The following is a 19769-nucleotide window of genomic DNA, read 5'->3' as shown; positions in this document are numbered from 1 at the left end:
GGAACAGCTTTTTAAACCTCATGTTGTGGGGTGCTACTATATGTGACCACTTACTTACTTGAGAGTTTCTAAAACTCCTTCTGAGCATTTGATTCTGGATGGAATTATGTAGAAGAGATGAGAAAGTGGCCCAAATAAAAAAAGCTCAGGTCCAGGCAAAGGTGGCACACATCGTATTATTTTTTGCTGTTTTTTGAAGTATTTTGTTGTATTTTGAAGTAATTATTTTATTGCAATTGTGATGCTCAAACATCACTTTTGCCCAAGGTAAGTGGCAGTTTCCAGTAGGATGGTGGCCCTTGCTGGGAAGGGGGAGAGAAGCATCTGCTGTTCAAGGTTTAAAGAACACAGCACTTTCCAGCCTATGAACAGAGCAGAAATGGCAGCTCTGGACATACCTCATATGTAGCACAGAAACACTGAGAAGAAAGGATGGCTGGCACCTGAGGAGCACAGGCCAGGATGGCAGCTCTTCCCTTCCCATAGAATGGAGGGTCGGCTCATGATTATTAATGTAAATACTCAGAAGTTAGTAGGGGGAAAATGGATGGGACTGTGCTCGAAAACCCACACCAACATTTTTAGTATGCAGTAAAGCTGTGAGTTTGAGCTCTCCTGATTATCTTTTTAAGGTGTTTTGCACATTTCCCTTGTGTATAGAGTCTATGAGAGTCCCCTGAGGCTGGGGACTAACATAGAATAGATCCCGTGTGCAGAGAAAAGAATAAAAAGCACTATAAAGTTACATTTCTCACACCAGATAAGCAAAAAAAACCCCATTTGCTTTCATCTTTTATTCAAATTATTTCACACGCGTATTTTTTATAGATTTCATTAGTGAATTATTTTCACTGAAAAAGAAATTGTATGTTATGTGTGCCTTTCTTGGGCTAATTTTTGATCGCTGACTGTAAGAACTGTACATGCAAATATCAGTCATCAGGCTGTACCTCACTTGAAGCTTGGCAAGGGGGCAGGGCACAAACCCTTGGGAAAGAATAAGGTTTCCTATCAAAGAAGCTAGACTTTTGTGTTTTTTAACAAAACCAAAACAAACTAACCAAACAGAAATCTTCTGCCGTTTTTTTCTCTCTCCCCCTTTTTTAGCAAAAAGGGAGACAGAGCACTGGAAGGCCTGAGACAGACGCTCTTCTTGGCAGTCAGTGGCTGATACATCACTCACCGCAAAGGTTTTGTGACGGGACACCCGGGACAGTGCGATGGGGAAGGCGCGGGGCGCACGGGGAGCGTGCAGGGCCAGACGCTGGGTTTGGCATTTCCGCAGAGAGCCAGAGCCGAGGCCTGGCTGCCGGCCTGTGCTGGCTTCGCTGTGCTCCGGCACACGGGCCCGGGGCCGCCGGCTGCCCGGCCAAGGCTTCGCCCTGCGCGGAGGCCCCGGCCGGAGACCCGGGTGGGGACGTGGTCCGAAGGGCACGGCTCACAAACGTGAGGGAGCGCAGCGCTCGGCTCCCGGGCCGCCGGGCACTGCCTGGTGCCACCGGCGCACCCCCGCGCTCCGGGAAAAGGCGAGGACGCACAGACACGTCGGGAAAGGGCGAGGACGAGCAGACACGTCGGGACAGGGCGAGGACGCGCAGACACGTCGCCTCCTCGGCCGCCTGCGCGCACAGACGCTCACGGGGCGCTGTGGGAGCGCCCCCGCCGCTGCCGTGCTGCGGCCGCCCTTGCGCGGGGAGGCGCCGCTCAGGCCGCCCGGCCGCCCCCGCCGCTGACGTGGCTCCGCGCACCCCGGAGACAGCGCGCGGCCGCGCTCGCGCGGGTTCCCGCCGCGCGCCGCGCCCTACTCGCGCGGAGACCCGCGCGGGGATGCCCCGCACTGACGCGCGCCCCGCACTGACGCGCGCCCCGCCCCCCGCGCACACCGTCCCCCGGCACGCGGAGGCCCTCGCGCGGGCACGCGAACCCTGACGCCGACCCCCGCGCGCGCCCCCGGCTCTATTTGTTTACAGCCGATTACGTCACCCGCCCCGGCAAGCCCCGCCCCGCTACCTGTCGTCACGATGGTGCGATCGTCGGATTGGCGGCGGCGCGCCCCCGGCGCCGTGACGCCACTTCCGGTCGGTAGCGGCTATAAGAGGCGGCGGACGGCGGGTAGTCCCCTTCGCCCCTCGCCGCAGGAAATGCGGGGAGCGCTGCCGCGGCCGCCGCTGCTGCCGCCGCCCCCCTGCCGTAGGAAGAGGAGGCGGAGGCTGCCGCCCCCGGGATGTGATCTGGGCTCTGCCGCCTGCTCCGCGCCCAGTTAGAGCCGTGCCGCCCCCGTCCCGTCCCGTCCCGCGCCGCTCGCCCCGCGCCCCGTCCCGCCCCAGCGCCGGCCGCCCCGGAGACCTGGCTGCCGCCCGCCGCCGCCTCCATGCATCCCGCCCTGTACACCCGGGCCAGCATGATACGTGAGATCGCCGCGGCCGTGGGCTTCATCTCCAAGTTCCTGCGGACCAAGGGGCTGATGAACGAGCGGCAGCTGCAGACCTTCAGCCAGTGCCTGCAGGAGCTGCTGGCAGGTGAGGGCGGCGAGGGCGCGGCGGGAGCCGCTCTCCCCCGTCCGCCGCGGGCCGCCCGCCAGGGCAGGGCTGCCGGCGGTGCGGGCGGCACCGCGCTCCGCGGGCGCCCGGAGAGGGGGAAAGGAAAGGTCGGCCCCTCCGAGGGACTGGAGCCCCCGGCGGGGCTACCGGGGCCCCGCGGCCGTGGCTCGCCCGTTGCGGGCACCCTCAGTGCCGAGCCGGCCCCGGCGGTGCGGGAGGCAGGAGCGGGGTGTAAACAAAAGGGGCTCGGGCGTCGCGCAGGCAGCTCCCCCCTCCCGTCCGTAGACAAAGCTTTCGAGCAGCCCGGACTTGAGCTCCGCGCCGAGGGCTCGAACCGCCCCGCTTCCAGAAAGAAAAACGCTCCGAAACTGGGGTTCTTTGTCAAGTAAAATTCATCGCTAACGATGAGTCTCGGTTCCCCTTTTTTCTGGAAACGTCTTTTAGCTGCCCACAGCCCCGGTTAGGAGCGAATACCGTGGGTTCTTTCGCTGCCCAGTGGGTTTTGTAATCCCAAGCCCCAGTGGGCTCGGTAGTGGCTACGAGTACCCTCAGATCGATAGGGTTTTGGGTGGGATAAAACTCCTGAGGTAAGTGAAGTCCTTGGTTTCTCGCCATGGAAAATAGGCTGGGAAGAGCAGTGGTGAAATACAGCTTGAGTCAGTCGGTAAACGCTGCCCAGCTTCCTCCCTAGTTATTTTTGGGTGTTCTTAGAATGTGACGAGCTAAGCTTGGGTGTGATCTCAATAGGATGTTGGAAAGGGTCTTTTTTTCCTATCTGGTTTATGGTGTTTTGAAGCTCTTGAGTTTTTCTGTTATGTATGTAATAATTTCTGTATTTTTGTGTTTGTTTTTCTGAATGCCAGGAAGTTGCTTTTCACTCCTTTCTGGCGGTGGATGTTGTTCTCTATACAGTAGCACAAAATAGAAACTTTGTACGAGTGCTTCCCAAGGGACATTGCACTTCCGTAAACCATCATCAGAAATAAAACCTATAATGATTTTTCAAGTCATTTTATGCTAAAATAATAAGCTTATTAAGATCTTGAGGTACGAAATTTGCAAGAGACCAACAGTTGCTGCGTGTATCTTTCAGCGCGGAATTAAGGAGGATAACGTTTGTTTTTTATTTTATAGAACATTATAAACACCACTGGTTCCCAGAAAAGCCATGCAAGGGATCAGGTTACCGATGTATCCGGATCAACCATAAAATGGATCCTCTCATTGGACAGGCAGCACAGCGGATTGGATTGAGCAGTCAGGAACTGTTTCAGCTTCTTCCGAGCGAACTCACTCTCTGGGTTGACCCGTACGAAGTGTCCTATCGCATTGGAGAGGATGGCTCCATCTGTGTGCTGTACGAAGCTGCACCAGCAGGAGGTAGCCAAAGTAACACCAACATGCAAATGGTAGACAGCAGAATAAGCTGTAAGGAGGAACTTCTCTTGGGCAGAACTAGCCCTTCCAAAAGCTACAATATGATGACTGTATCAGGTTAAGATATAGTCTGTGGATGGATCACCTTAAAATGGATGGATAAATTTGGTTTTTACTTTGGGTGGGCACCTCTGGGGATGGATTATGGAATTTAAACCATGTCACAGCTGTGAAGATCTGGCACACGTTAGAGTGGTATACTTAAAGTGACAGTGCCATAGTTTGGACAGTACCTTTCAGTGATTTAATAGCCTGTGAGTCAAAATGATTGCAGCTTGCTAGGGAGTAAGAAGATCTAGGAAGTGTCAGTTTCTCCAAGACACCTGACTTAATTTCTACACCAATTTTCAACCCCAATCTGTATTTATAAAGTGATTCTCTGCAGTAAGTCTTGCAGAGTAAATTTGCACTATTACATTTATTAATTGTTAGCATTTTTGGCAGCTCAGTAACAAGACTTATGAACACCATCGTACTGGAAATTTTAATTTTCAGACTTTTACCTAGCACTTACAAATATGTATAAATGTACATAAGATAAAAATAGTAAGAATAACCTGGGGAAATGGTCAGATCTTTACATTGGCCTCAAAAGTAGCAAGTGATCAGAATCTGCCATGGCAACAGGCTTTAAAAAGACCATATAAAGACACTGTCTGAACTGTGGTGTTAGCACCAGCCAGCTATCTGTACATTTGCTAGCTTGTAGTTTTCTAAGACTGAGTAAACTTCTTATTTTTAGAAAGTGGAGGTCTGGTTTGTAATTTCCTTGTTCTTAATTGGGTAAAAGTCTTTTCCACAAACCACCATCTATTTTGTGAACTTTGTTAGTCATCTTTTATTTGGTAAATTATGAACTGGTGTAAATTTGTACAGTTCATGTATATTGATTGTGGCAAAGTTGTACAGATTTCTATATTTTGGATGAGAAATTTTTCTTCTCTCTATAATAAATTGTTTCCTATCTTGGCATTTTAATTAATCTCTTGTCGTGATTACATAGGATCAGTTAAATTATTTTTGTCTCACAGTAGAAATAAAATAGGTACTATAAAGGCCTAAGAACATCAGTGGCACCCTGATGCTAGGGAACACTTGGTACAGACCTGGATTAATGAAGACATCACATATAAATGCTTGGGAAGTTGAGGGGAACATGATGTATATGTCACTTTAAACCTTGTAAAAACAGTCAATGTGGAAATAACTCCAGGGCCAGTAATTCCAGGATATGAGGAAAAGGTACAGAGATAACATCCACCAAAGATGACTTGAATAAATCCAGAGGATTAAAGTTAACTTGGCTTCCTGATGAAGGATAATAGCAAACCTAAATGTCCATTGTGACCTACTTGCTCACGAGTTCACAGTTCTTACCTGATGGATTCCCTGCACAATAAGAGTTGGGACAAGTGTCCCTTAGCCTTAAGAGCAGATTCCTGCCTTTTGCTTTCTTCAGATGCAAGACTTTCACTTTAGAAATCATTAAGATTGGATTCAACAAAAGGTATGTTGATCTTTTTTCCCAAACTTTAAAGATTGGCTGAGGTGAAGTGAGAAGCCCATACTTATATGTGTATTCATAGTTAATGGATGATGTAGAGATGTGATTCACTTAAGCACCACACTAATGTCATTTGTGTGCAGCACAGCAGATACACTTGAGAAAAATTCCTTACCACTCTACACTTGTCAGAGTGCTGGAGTAAAACTCAGACTTCTGTTCCTTATCTCCTGTGTACTTTGTTCTGTGAGTGTTTAATAAAAGGCCTACCCACCTTGGTCACTTGAGTCACAAGATGCTCTGAAGGAAAGGACAGCCATCATTACTTGCCAGCCAAGCTTGCAAGCTGTGGGAGAACTGAGCATCGGACTTGCCAGGAGTTGTTGCAGCTCCTGCTCAACTATGAATGAGCCTTTACAATTAGGCAGTAGTAATGTGTTGTATCTCCAGTTCATGTTTTTATAATGATCTGTAATATAGCTGGTTATATATAAGCAAAACATAAGACTGAACTGTCCAGCTTTTTTTAACAATTTCTTTTCCTTTGTTTTTTCGAAAGTTCAAATTTACAAATACGAGTTTTTCAATGATCTGCATATGTATAGCAATATTCAGCACTTCAAAGTATTGCTAGGGCTTCTCTGGCCCTTTGCTTTCTGGCATGGAGTGGTGGAAACATAAGTGCTCCTGAAGCAGTGAACTTTAAAGACCTTGCTCTGTAGGCATCTGACAAAAGATGTATGACCAAAGCTTGAGTGAGCCTGTGTTATAGTAAAGTACAGGTGTAACTCATGCATAGAGTCAAGGTTTAGGCTTGTGTTTTGATACCTTTAAAATTCTCTTACTTTTAAGATGACACTTTAAATTGTTAAATCTGTAAGCAAGAAATTTATTCTAGTGGTAGGAGTACTCAAACCACAATTTCTGTTGTGTTATTTGTCTGCAGACAGCAGAAGTGTATCTGAGTAGAAAGAAAACATTGAGCTTGGCTATAAAGCTGTATTAAACTTTGATGAAGCTCACTGCTGGCTGAACCATGCTTGGTATATTGTGGTGCTGCCTGCAGCCTTTTCTGCTGCACAGCAAGAGCAGCATCAGAAGGGGTAGCTGTATAGTTGGTCTTTGACGTGAGCTGTGCACATTATGAAAGCATCAGCTGTCAGTACTTTCTTTTTGGTAAATTAAGCATAGCTTTGTGAGGCAGCAAGTGTTCCATCTGTGAGACTGGCATGTGACACTGCACCAAGAGTGAGCCTGCTCCTTTAGATCGTTAACATTTTAGTCCTTTTATGGTAAGGTGCTTTCATTCATGCATAATTTTTAACTGCAGCTGTAAGTAGTAATTGGTACAACCTATGTCCTCAGAGTTGCTGGGATTTATTCCAGCTAGAATTTAAATATACCCCAATGTGCACACAATGTGCCCTTGTCTGATTTTGAAAGTACTTAGCATACTGTGACAGCAGGGCATAAGGACTCCTGAGAGAAGTGGAGTATGTCTGTAGGAGTAGGCTGTTGCCAATCCTGTGTTTTGTTGCAGGTAGAACAAGCAGCACACTAAGCTAAATGCTTGTCACTTCTGAATTTCATTTAAGGTGCCATTACGAAACAGGCAAGGCTGTTATTTTAATGCAAATGTTAGCGATGAGAACACATTCAAGACCTGCTTGATCAGTGCACGTTAGTTAAATTAGCTGACTTTCCTTGAGGAGCCCTGAATAGTCCTGTAGTTGTTCTGAGGGCAGTCTCAGCTGTGGGAGGCTCTGATGCTGCAGCTCTTCTCAGAGAGATGGATCAGTCTGCTCAGACTTGTTGACCATTCAGTGAATGTCTTTTTATAAAGTGTACAGTTGCTTTCTAGTTTATGCCAGGTGAGCAATTTTTTTTTTCTTACGGTGTATTCCCCCACTGTGCTACTATGTGGTATCAGATCCTACTACTCAATGCTACTTTTGTTTGGTACAGTTTGGTACCAAACTATTTATGTTTGGTAATGATGCTCCTCCTATAGAGAGTTGTACTACATGTATCCTGTAAGAAGCTCTGTTGTTTTGTTCTCTCTGCAGTTGCGTTTTTCTCCTGCTTATTCTGGAGATGTACGTCTGGCTTAAGCAGCCATTTGGACCATAATTTTCTTCTTCCTGTAGACCTTAGTGTCATTTTTTGGTTTGAATAGAGATGTGAGGATTCTCATTCGATTGCTAATAATGCTGATTTTAGTTTTCCACTTTTCTGCTGACTCTGCAAAGATTTTCAAGTAGGTCTGTATATGACAGGCCACTATGCCACAGGATATTATTGGTTTGTTCTATCAATCTACACAAGAATTTGGAAATAACATGAGGCACTTTTCTGATGTGAAAATACCATCACTGGCTTATAATTTTGTTGTATCTCATATTGGATCATAGGATATGAAAGTCTTCATTCCTTATTCATAGGATAAGAAAGTCTTCTATATTTATCACAAAATGAGTCTTCTTGGATCATACCAAGTTGTATGTCTCATGCCACGGCTTAGAGATGACAATTTTGAAGACTAAATATTGTTAAGCCTGTATATTTTTGACTGTCTTTAATTTAAATGGGTAAAGGAAAAGCTTGAGAGATTATTTAGAGGCAGGGGGAACTGTACTGCAGCAGTAGAACCTTACAAAACAGTTTACTGATGTGCAAACCATAAAGAATCCAGTTAGTGCTTCTGGAGTGCTCAGTTTGTGCTGATGCTTGTAAACATTTCCGTCACCAAATTAAGCAGATGTCATGGAACATGAACACTCAATACACATAAGGTGTCCTTCTAATTAACCTTGTTTATGCTGGGAGAATATGATCTCTTGTTATTGTACAGGTTAGCGATGAATACAGCAAAGAACATTGCTGCTTTCCTTTTTTGTGTGTCTAGGTAAAGCTTATTTCTGAATTTCCATAAATCAAGTAGTACTCTACATTTTACAGTGATTCCTCTACTTAATGCCATAATTTTAAGAGAAAATAGTTTATATTGGCAAAAAGCTGCCACTTGACTGAAGAACATTAAAGCTGTTTTTAGTTTAAAGAGTGAAACATGTATAGACTGGGGATAAATAGTTCTCCCAAAAAAGGAATGTGTATTTACACATTCTTGATGTAATAGCAGAGGTTATTTTTACACGTTTCAGATTTACATTCCAATGTGAACACTGAGAACCAGGATGTTAATTCAGTGGCTTTCAGGGGTTGGTAGAGCAAGCTGGGCTTAGACAATAAATGCTGTATTAATAGTTAGCAGTGACAATTTCTTCAACATAGGAATTGCGGGGTATAATTAACATCAGTTGCTTTGACACTCTGCTCTTAATGTATGGTTTCAACCTTTCTTTCAGTAGCAGTTGGAGAATGCACTGTGGCAAATTATTGCTGATACAAAGTAGGTCAACAGTAAAATGGCTGACTTACCAGAAATGAACAGATCTAGATTATTGTTAACTTCATGTCTAATGGAATTTTCTTAGTGGCTAAGGCTGAGCTCTTGTGTTTCTCAAGCGTGAACCTTGTATACATCTTTTCCTAACTCCTTATTTCCTAACCATTTGATATTTTTGTCTAAACAAGAAGGAGCGTTTCCTCCCAGCTGCTGGGAAGAAATCCACACAAGCAGCAGTGCTGCATGCCTGACAGCAGATGTTTGCCCTTGTATTATTGCAATGCCGTGACTGCAGAGCTGGCAAGGAAAATTGACTCGCAACCAAGGAAAACAAGTGAAATGCTGCATGTTCTGGTTTCCAGGTTTTCTTTACTGAAAGTGACTGGTGACAGCATATGAGGAGGAGAAACAAGATCATCATACAGGATGAGAAAAATCCCAGGCTGAGGGAATGTCGATTATGTTTTTGCAGAGCGAAGTGATTCCTGTGGTCAGCTGCTCAGTGTCTCATCATGGCTTGCAACAGTCTTCTAATGTTTTCTTAAGAGGTGTAGCTTTTACCTTTTAGATATCAGGAAACCTCAAGCTTTCACATTCTCTGGGGCACTGTAAAATCCAGTGTGATTGTTCTATGTGCTGATTATGTAACTGAATGAAATGATAAACATGAACCTGTACGCATGGTAAGGACGCAAAGGAGGAGAAATTCAGCCTTCTTGGAGCAGCCTTGAATGTAGGCAAAGAGCAGCAGTGTCTGGAATGCCCAAGGACGGCGTCAGGGCTGGGGATGCTGCCCAGCAGTCACAGTTGGGTTCCAGGCAGCAGCATTTACCTAAGGAGCTCTAGCATGGAGCTAAGGCTTGGCTACATCTAACTCACAGATCAGCTTAAAGACAGATTTCTAGTACCAGTGAGTCATCTGATGACATTGGCTGCAATTAAGACTTTCCAACAGTGTGCCCTTGCTTTCCTATCTTCTATAAAATTCATTTTTTGCTTTTTGTAATGTAAGAACACTTAATAATTGTTGGGTTTATAGTTTTGCTGGGCACAAGTTACTGACTTTCTTGTATGTTAAAAAGAATATCGAAAGACAATATTTCTTCTCTGCACTGAAGTTTTAACAAAGTTTTATTTGTATGTATATATGGGTACATATATAAATTTCTTGTATAAATGTATATATATGCACACGTTTAATCATTAGACTATTTTTCAGTGGGTCATCCTGAAGTCCCTGCTGACTGTGATTTAATTCAAGTCACTGCAGGTGTTCTGAAGATTGTAATTTTGCATAGGTGGGGGGCAATTATCCACCTTATTAATTTTTTATGCCTTAAGACCTTGGTATTAACAGGAACATGTATTCCTATTTTTCTCTTTAATTTTTCGGTATGTGAATTTGCAGCTTGACTCAATTTGCTCTTTAGTTGAGTAGATTTTCAGGATTTTTTGTGTTCTGGAGCAAATTGTAGCTGTCTAAGGGAATGTTTGCAACATTTTAATCAATGTGATACTGGGCAGACAGGAAATAAAGCAAAGGTGTTTTTTACATTGTATATTCTTGCCAATAGTCTGTAACATAGGAGGCAGATTTCTCTGGTTTCTGGTAAGCAGATGGGTGAGGAATCAACCCAAGGTCTGTTTTGGTTGAGCCTAGCACCCTTCCCTAGATGGGTGCAACAGAGCAGTTGCTTCTATATGGTAACATTCACATTCTATAGTGTGTAAGTTAGGTATTTGTTTACAGGTGTGAAAAACTCTATATCCTCACTACAAAATAAAATCACGGTGCTCGTGTGGCACATCTAATGCTATAAAGTTATACTAGTGATATTAACCAACTTTGCAGTTCCACCTCTAGATGTAGCCTTTGTTATAATAATTTAGTTTTTAACTCCTATATTCCTGCATCCTTTGTCATTTGCAGCCTATTGTCTAACTCCTTTGCTTGCAGGCAGCATGAGGTCATTCTGTTTGTGGATCAGTAGGGAAAAAAAGAAGGCAGTACAAGTGGCAGTATCAGCCTGAATCATGATGACATTGAGGAAAATGATAAATTTACTTCAATGTTTGTAAAGGACCTGTGTCTGTGTGATGAAGGTACCAGATTGTAAATTTTGATGGTATTTATCATACTTTCTTTGTTGTCTAGATACATTTAACATAGGTGAGGCTTTTGTAATATAATTGAGGAAAACATGTTGCAGATATGTAAGTACTTTTTAGAAGGGACAGCTGAACAAATATATCTTCTTGATTGTTTATCCAAATGTTCCTGTGACTATCTTCAAAGCTTGTTGCTTGCAGAATTGACAAGCCTTGCATCGTGAGCAGCACAACCCTGGCTCTGAATACTGAAAGTGATGGTTTCTGCAATTATTCACTAGAAAAATACATGCATGTCATTCAAATTTGAAATCACTATTCATAGAATTTACTGAAGTTTAAGTTAATTCCTAGCCAACCTGATATGTGTACAAAATGTCTCCTGAATTATTAAACTGATGTAACCCCATGACTAATTCTGCAGTACAGATATGTAATTTCTTTTTCTTGCCCCTTTTGTTACACCCTCCTCTCTACAGGAACATCCCTTTGCAAGCAGTTTATAAACAATAAAATGAAGATTGGTGCTCCAATGTTTTAAAATATAGGACCTCAGCCTCTGCATATTCCTAATTTTACTGGTATGAGTACTGTGGAGCCTTTGGACTTATTCATATGAATACGTCATATGCCCTTCAGTATTTTATGAGATCAAGTATGTATCAAAAGCTTTCTTAGTGAAGCAGAAATGTACTTTTTATTATTTCCACGGGCCCTGGAAGGCACATTAAGGTCTTTATTATTGACTGAAAAGAAACTTTCTTCTTTATTACTGTAGAATAGAGATAGTGAATAGGCTGAAAAGAGAATGCTGCACACCTACTGCATCATGATCTCATCCTCAACATGATTGCCTTGGTGCTTGCCAGTTCCAACGTTCATGAGTCACACTCCAGTATGTGATTTGCTTAAAAGCAATAAATGTCAGCACTTTTATTTACGATCTGCCTTTGAAGATTTAGAAGTCATAACTTCAACACATTTTTTTCTACGACCATGAAGGCTAGGAACAGGCTTTACCTTTCTCTTTTAAATGAAAGATGAAAGCTTTGATTGATGTATTGCTCAGTCCGACCTAGCTGCAGTGGGTTAAGATGTGTAACTACCCAAACGCATTTCTTCCTCCATTTTGTGAGAAATTACCATTCTGGGGGGTGGGGTGGCAGAAATGGCTTTTCTGACTTGCTCAAAAGGAGCTGAAGTTGTGGGGGTCGCTGGACTTGTGTCCCATGGGACTGGAGCGCCTGAGCCGCGGCGGGAGCGCAGTGCCGGGAGCTGGGCAGCCAGCCGGGGGTGAGCTCAGCACCTGCACTGAGAGCTGCTCCTCTCACCTGCCTGCCAGAGCCAGCATGGGCCCAGCAAACCTCCCCCCTGCTGGAATTTCGGGAAGGGCTCATGTGTGATCTCTGAGGGAGGGAGAGAAGTGGGGAAGGTGAAAGACCAGACAAATGATCCATATGGTGAGTCAGTGGGAAAGAACTGAATGCAATTCCAGCCTAGTAATGATTCATAGCTACGCTGTTTATAGTTCTTGAGAGAGTGTCTGATCACATGGGCTGCAATGTACATGTTTATATGCAGTCCTTGAGGACAAATGAGGGAATTTACAAGGGAGAAAAACCCAACAAGCTTTCAATTCCAGCTTACCTCTTTCTTGTGTGCATTTGAAAATTTCCATTTGTTCTAACTCTCACCGCCCCAGGCTCCTGCACTAATAAGCCTGGCAGATTTTGCCTGTGAACTAGTAAGTGTGCTTGCTAGAAACCTCACAAGCATTGTGGAGCAGATTTTAGGACACCTGTGGGAACATGGGGTGCTGCTCAGTGTTGGTGTTACCTGCTCACCAGGAAGCACAGCAGCCCTGCTCTGGGGAGCTGGCTGTGCACATTCACTACTCAGTGGATAAACCCATCCTTCATCCTCATGGTCCCTGAGTTTGGTGTGTGTTTGACTGCCTCCACTGTTACTGTAGTCCAAGATAAATGGCAGTGCTGATTTGCTGGAGCTAGATTCTCAAGTGATTGTTTCTCTGCAGCTGCTTTCTAGACAGAGCTGTGGGCAGAGTGCATTCTGCCTGTGTTGCAGATACAGCCAGCAGCCAGGGCAGCTGCAGTGGGGTACAGGGCAGTTATTCTGCTGCTGGTGGTGGTGGGGTATGATATAAACTACAAAAAGATCTTTTTGTCTAATGATTCCTAGAGAAAGAACCCTTTAAAGTGAAAGTTATTTGGAGGGAGGTAATTGTGGTTGAGTGGCTGTTCCTGCGGTGCGTCTGCACATCACCCTCATGACCCAAGAATGGTCAGATTAATATTAATTAAAATATTTAACAGTTCAGTCATTTACAAACTGCTGTATGTAGAAGTGCACCCATGCAAGTATACAGGAACCTAAATTGTTACTATGAAAGAAGGTGCTGGAATGGCATAAAATGTGTGAGAAGTTTCTGTAAATACTATGATATGGTTAAGCAATTATTGTTGCAAAATATTTATGGAAAAAAGTGGTGGGCATAACCAAGAGCAAGAAAGCCTCCTGTGTCTTTCTCCTTGGAAATGTGGTGAGAATTCTTATACATAGGTTTTTTTTTATCTGATGTTCTTCCTTTTGGAGAAATGGCAGTGAGAGGAGGGAAGGGGAGAAACTGGAGGGTGAAAATTCAAATGAAAATCTAAAGTTAGGTCATGTTAAATGTAATTGCAAAATGGTTGAGCCATGAATCAATGCCCCTTTATGAACTGTCTGTGACATAGGTGTTGTTTGAATTGACATAATTTCATTGGTTTTTATCAGGAGTTGGAGAGAGTGATCCACAGAGGAAGAAAATTATTTCAGTGAGGCTTTTCCCCTCTCTTATTGGTCCTCAGCATCCAACTGACAATGCCTCTCCCTCCCTGGCCTGTCGTCTCCTCTCTCACAATATTAATCTCTCTGGCAATTTCCATGCCCGAGTCTGGGATCTGTTCCCTAGACTCTCCTGATGGTCAATGAAGAAAAGACATAGGAAAACCCTCCAATGGATTTCAGGGTCCCAGGCTAGAAGGGATGCACTCTAGAGAGAGTACTGGGTTCTGCTCAGATGAAGTGAGTGGGAGCTTGCTCAGATGTCACTGACTCTATCTCACCCTCTCCTTCTGCATGGTCCCACATTTAATGTACCTAAACTTGTTAATTTGCAGTGCATTGATGAAGGTATCTCTACCTATTTTACTAACTCCTAGTGCCCCAAGTGAAGAACAGCTAACTCTGCTCACATGTGCATTTTGAAATGCACTGGAACTGCAGTAGCTTAGAGGAAATAATTAGCAGTGTGTTTCCTGAATTTCGGGAACATGTTCCCAAGTAGCTGGAACGGGGGAAATTTATTTCTGAGAAATTGCAGGGTTTGGCTCACCCCATGGCATCTTCCTGTGCTCTGTGCCTGTGGGCATGCACACTTTTTGCCAGGGAATAGTGTACTATGCTCTAACATATAGGTATTTTCTTGATGTAAGGAAGAAATAGGTATTTATTTTAGTCCTCATCTTATGCTTCTTTTGGTTTTAAAAAGTCAGTTACCAAACACAGGAGGCCAAATTCTGCTGTTTTGCTTCAAAGTAAACTGGAAATTATTGGTTTCACTTAGGACTGATGTTAATAAAGTTAAGCTTACTGGACGTTTTATGTACAGCTTCCTTGAAAAAAGAGAATTCTAATAGGACTTAAACACACTCCTGGTTGGTTTGTTGGTTTTTTTTATATAAACTAAACTGACTTTACAGGTAAAATACACTGGGACAGCTTGTTTTTTTCCAGCTACCAGGCAGCAGTCTTGTGTTGTGTACAGGGAATTTAGCTTGTCTCCTGCTCGTGGGTGGTGGCTGTTGGAGCTGTAACCCTCCCAGTCAGATGAATTGAACCCTCATATATATACATTGTTCAGTTGTGTGGGGTTGTGACAGGAGTAGCAGGCTCCTGTATATAAACAGTTTGGAGATTGACAGGATAGGACATGGGCATTGCAAGCCAAGAGGAACAGAAAAGCAGTGATGGTGGCTACCAAAGTGCAGGGGATGTGTGCTCATGCATCCTGGAAAGTGCCTGGTGAAGGGGCTCTCCTGACAGTTTAACATGATTTTTTTTTAAAGTCAAACCCCTCTGGGGGGATAGATGCTGCCTGTAGTACTGTGCAGTCTCACAAAAATTGTGTCTGCCCTTCCCAGTACTGCTGCTGGTTTCTTGGGGGATCTTAAGGCACTTAAATAGTACTACTTGTGTGTAATACCTAGAGATCACATAATTGTTCACCCTTTTTGTTCTAACCCACTGATGGAGGTATAAGCAGTTAACCATGAAGAGTCAGAATAAGATTAAAACTGATTTTTCTTACGTAGGTCCAGATTATTGCTATCTTTGTATTCTCTCTCACACCCATTTTGCACAAGAGAGGGGTGCTGCTGCCAAGCTTTGAAGCTCTGAAGTCCAGAAGGGCAGCTAGGGAGCCAAGGCAACTCTAACATCATCCTTATGAAATATGAAATAAATTTTGGAAGCAACAGTGGCTGCTCTCTTCTCCTACTTTAGCAGACTGCTAGCACAGCGTTTGGGTCTTTTTTTGCTCCATGAAACTAGGGTGAGGTTCATGTCAAATCGGCATGTGAAATAGGGCTTTCTCATGGCTTGGGCATCACAGGGAAAGGTAGCCAGGGCCACTAGAGGAGCAGAGAGCAGTAGACAGCCTGTTAGACCTTCCTTGTTTTGGGTGGTGCACTGAGCTCCACCTTATCTCTCGTTGAATGTGGTGTAAATAAAGTCCTGTTTGTCTGTTCAGCTAAAGCTCCAAGCTGAGCGAGGGTGAGAAGGGCCAGGCAGTGGGCTCATCCTCCCAGCCAAACAGGAGCCCTTTCACTTTCGTTGTTTCCCATTAGATTTTCACTTGTGTTTCCTTTAAAAGGTATGAGGCAGTCTCTTTGTTATTATCTTGTGCTGTGTGTTTTATTGCACAAGGATATTTATACATCCCCTGTCAGCTGAATATCACAGGTTTTGCATGATGATGTGTTGATAGGGTCATGGAATGAATTTATCCCACCTGTAAAGTAATAGGCTTAGAAATAAATAATTGCAGCTCACTTCCTTTTGCTTAGTTTGATTTTTCAAAGTAAGTTGCTATTGAGTATTGGCTATTTGTCTATACTTGTGAATACTAATGGTTGGTTTAGTTAAATCCACTAAAAACTAATATCATTCATCTTATGTAGATCTTTGTTCAAATTATATAGATTCAGCCAATATTTTGATTTATTTTTATATATTTGATAAATATTCAGATTGCAAATATTTTACATAGATTACACTGATTATTGTTACCTTGGATTAGAGGGAAAGATGTTGATTGCTGCAATTTAATTTCCTCTGTGAACGTGACAATATAGAAGTGTGTTGTGGTTTAATTTTTTTAGATTGTGTCTGGTCTTACTCTCAGCAAAAAACATTCCCAGGCTCTCCTTGATTTAAGAGAGAAGAGGATTTGTCCCTTGGTTCTCTAACATACAGAGTTTTCATTTCTTTGGATATTTTTTCCAGTCTTAATAGCTTTGTTAAGAGCTGTGTAATGTATCATAGGACACCATAAATGGAGCAGAACTGCCTGTTCTCAGAAAGACTGTCAATGGAGACTCATCACTGAATGGAAATGCTTCCAATCAGGCTCTACAGGGACCAGCACTGGAAAAGTGCTGTTAAGGATTTTCAATAGTGTTTTTAAAGTTCATGTAAAATCTCTGCTCTTAAAATGCCTGTGTGCCACCATTCAGAGGAACACAAACAAGGGCAATAAAGTGCTGGTACTGAGTGCTCTATATTGCTTATAAGCAGCCTGTTTATGTTATATTTGACTTTATTCAAACTTATTCAAAGTCACTGAGGTGTGAGAAGTACAGGTCCTCAGTCCATGCAATGGGAAACTGTGCAGTGGCTGGGATGAATTTGCAGCTTGGCAGATGAGCAGGAGTAGCAGCTGACAACACAATGTTAGGGCAGAGAGTGAGAGACCCTTGGGTGTATAACAACTGGGCAAAGGAAAGCTGTGATTTTACTTTGAAATGTGACATGACAGATTCTGGGAAACTGCTTCTCACCTTGGTGTCAATGTTGGTGTAAGGACTTCAGGACCTGGGGAGAGGGCTGAGCAGTGCCACCAGGGTGACACGGGGTTGAAAGAGCTCTCTATCCTGGTGAGCATATCAAAAGGACAGCTCTGAGGGGCCACTTAACAACCTGAGAGAACCTTCCTGGCAGCAAGGACTGGGTGAGGAGGAAGAATCCTACAGCGTCATGGAGAGGAGATAAAGAAAAGTCTGGGAAATGCCTGAATCGAGGCATTTTTGGGAAGTAGAAGAGACATTTTTCACAATGAGTTTAATCCTTTGAGCAGCCCACCAAAGGACTCAAGACCTCCATTTCCTGATGGCTGCATATCAAGGCCATGTGACTTTCTGGAAAATATATCTAACTTATTTATAAGTTAGTAAATTTGTTATTTGAAAATGTATGAAACGTGGAGACCTGGATATCCTGAGATACAGAAAAATAGAAAAATTAGGAACATATTAAATGATCCTTTTCTTTTTTGTCCTTAGACTGAGTTTACAAATATCTAAGCTTTTATATTTTGGCCATTTTCTCATTTTCCCTGCATTCCTTGAACAGTAAGTGGGCATACCATGCTGTGTAGTTAGTCATTCTTTGCATGTGGGTATAAGGTTCATTGCAGCTGTCCTGTCAACATAAAAAAATAACAAATATTTCATATAAGTATTTAGAATAAAACTTAGTATTATGAATAAAAACTAAGTATTATGAATAAAACTTATTCATATAAGTTTTTTTCTTAGAGAGGAAGGACCCTCCTTCCAATACTATCAGTTATACATACACTTTTAGAGACGCTTCTTTTGTTTTCAAAGCTCGCTAAATTGGTTTAAGCTCTGATTCTTTAAAAGACTTGCATGATTAAACAATCTGTAGGTACCGATAAACAATGCCTTTTCAAATACTTGGTCTTAGTCTACTTTTCTGAATGTACTCAACTCCTCTGTCACTATGAAAGTGAAGAAACGTAAGAAAACTTGCTCTGGGAGACAAAAAGGAGTATGCAGAAGCCCTGAAAATGAAGCCTTGTGTGTTCACCTGAACTGGTGAAACCTGGAGTAAGGGGAGAGGCTGACAAAGAATCTTGAAAGGCAAAGGTGTTTTTACTGCTCTTTTTATGCTGTTAAAATTGTGACCTTTCAAAAGCAATATTTTCATTGCTTTGATGCTTGTTTTTGACTCAGGTTATGTCATAATTTTGAGCTCACAGTTTAGTGGGTAGCAGATAAGATAAACAGAAAAGGGAAACAAAAACATACCCAGAGTTTCTATCAGAAAGTGGCTGAATGATTAAAAGAAACAGATGTTTCAATGCATGTTTAAACACATAGTAGAGCCCCAACTACATCTCAGGAGTGCAGTGCATCAGCTGCCATTTCATATGGCAAATCAGTTACCTGCATCAGATTCCTCATGGCTTTGAGCTGACTGTGTTAAGTACAATATTTCAGGATGGACCACAGTGTTTAAAGACAGAAGTTTGGTTGATCTTGTTTTTTATTTTCATAAGTACACTAGTGACTAGAAACTAAAACACAGGTTGTACTCTGTCTTCTAGCAGGAGAGAGTCCCCCAAGTAAGGAGCGTAAAAGCTCAGTAAATGTGGTTGAAAAGCAGCAGCATTCTGGGCACATTGACCAGAACATGGTAGAACATGATTGTATACATCATGTGATGTGCTGTAGGGGACAAGAGAACACAGGTTATCCAGCTGTCTGACTGTGGGGTGTGTTTCTTATTTAAGCAGTTACAGAACTCATCTTTAATTTCTTTTTGCTTAAACAAACACAAGTTCAGACAAGAAGCCTAAATGAACAAGAAACTTTTGTCTTTTGCTGTATACTCTGTCAATCATTATTAAACAAACCTAATTTCTGTAACCTGTGCATTTTTGTGAGTCAGTCAGATCCATGGAAGTGATCCCTGTGGTCAGATATGCAGGTACTGCACTAATAAACACAGGTTGGTTTTCCATGTGTTTTATTGTTGTGATTGGGAAGCAGTTAATTTTAGAAGCTTACAGCTGCATTTTGGCTTAACATTGACATTATGTTTAAGACTTTGGGTGGCTCAGAATTACCTTGTTTTGCTTTGCAGGAATATTGCTTTTTGTTGTTTTTTTTCTTAAATAAAAGACCCATAGAGATTTCCACCACTTTTTTTGTGAATATGAAATAGTTCCTGCAAGACAATGAGGGAAAAGGGGCTGGAGCTGTCCTGCTGCTGTAACACTGAAAGTAGCCATTTACAAATAAAAATTGCATTATAACTGTAATTCTGAAAGAATTTGACATGCTTGGCTGAAGGGACTTTGGAGATCTGAAACCTTGTGCACTGTGGCATTGGTGGTGAAAGAATCAGCTTTGTCCTCTCAGCAGCCATGATCCTGTGCCTTTTTCTGGCTCTTTCCAGAGAAATGTGCCTTGGGAGCAGCCCTGGGGAGCAGCAGCACGAGTCTTGCAGCAGATTTGCATCACCAGAGAGCCCAGGCTCATGAGAGTGCTCCTTCTGTGCACATTTAGTGTTTTGCACAGCTTTTGGGCAGTGGTGAGGAACCTCTGAAAGAGGTGTGAGTTGCTCTGTCGAGCAACCAGCAACCTGCTCCTGCATGAGGCTCACAGTAAAGGTGAATTTGCTGGCT

The 19769-nt window shown here is 43.2% G+C and overlaps 1 protein-coding gene across 1 annotated transcript; it reads left to right on the top strand.

Moving 5' to 3' along the window:
- The first annotated feature begins 2109 nt into the window (after nucleotides 1–2109).
- On the top strand, nucleotides 2110–4955 carry BTG1 (BTG anti-proliferation factor 1). The gene is made up of 2 exons (XM_054274662.1): nucleotides 2110–2519; nucleotides 3675–4955. The coding sequence occupies exons 1-2, from the start codon at nucleotides 2372–2374 to the stop codon at nucleotides 4037–4039; spliced, it is 513 nt and encodes a 170-aa protein (XP_054130637.1). The 5' UTR covers nucleotides 2110–2371; the 3' UTR covers nucleotides 4040–4955.
- Nucleotides 4956–19769: the final 14814 nt, after the last annotated feature.

The sequence above is a fragment of the Melozone crissalis genome, unplaced genomic scaffold (assembly GCF_028551555.1).
Source record: "Melozone crissalis strain CALT ecotype California unplaced genomic scaffold, PUWL_Pcris_2 ptg000004l_1, whole genome shotgun sequence".
Classification (NCBI taxonomy): Eukaryota; Metazoa; Chordata; class Aves; order Passeriformes; family Passerellidae; genus Melozone; species Melozone crissalis.
Note: the sequence above shows the minus strand (reverse complement) of the source record. Positions and strands in the feature narration are given on the sequence as shown.

Bases quoted from the DNA above. Each gene is read 5' to 3' on its own strand.
- BTG1 (XM_054274662.1), top strand. From the start codon at position 2,372: ATGCATCCCGCCCTGTACACCCGGGCCAGCATGATACGTGAGATCGCC. The intron at 2,520-3,674 runs GTGAGGGCGGCG...TTTATTTTATAG, and splicing joins CCTGCAGGAGCTGCTGGCAG to AACATTATAAACACCACTGG.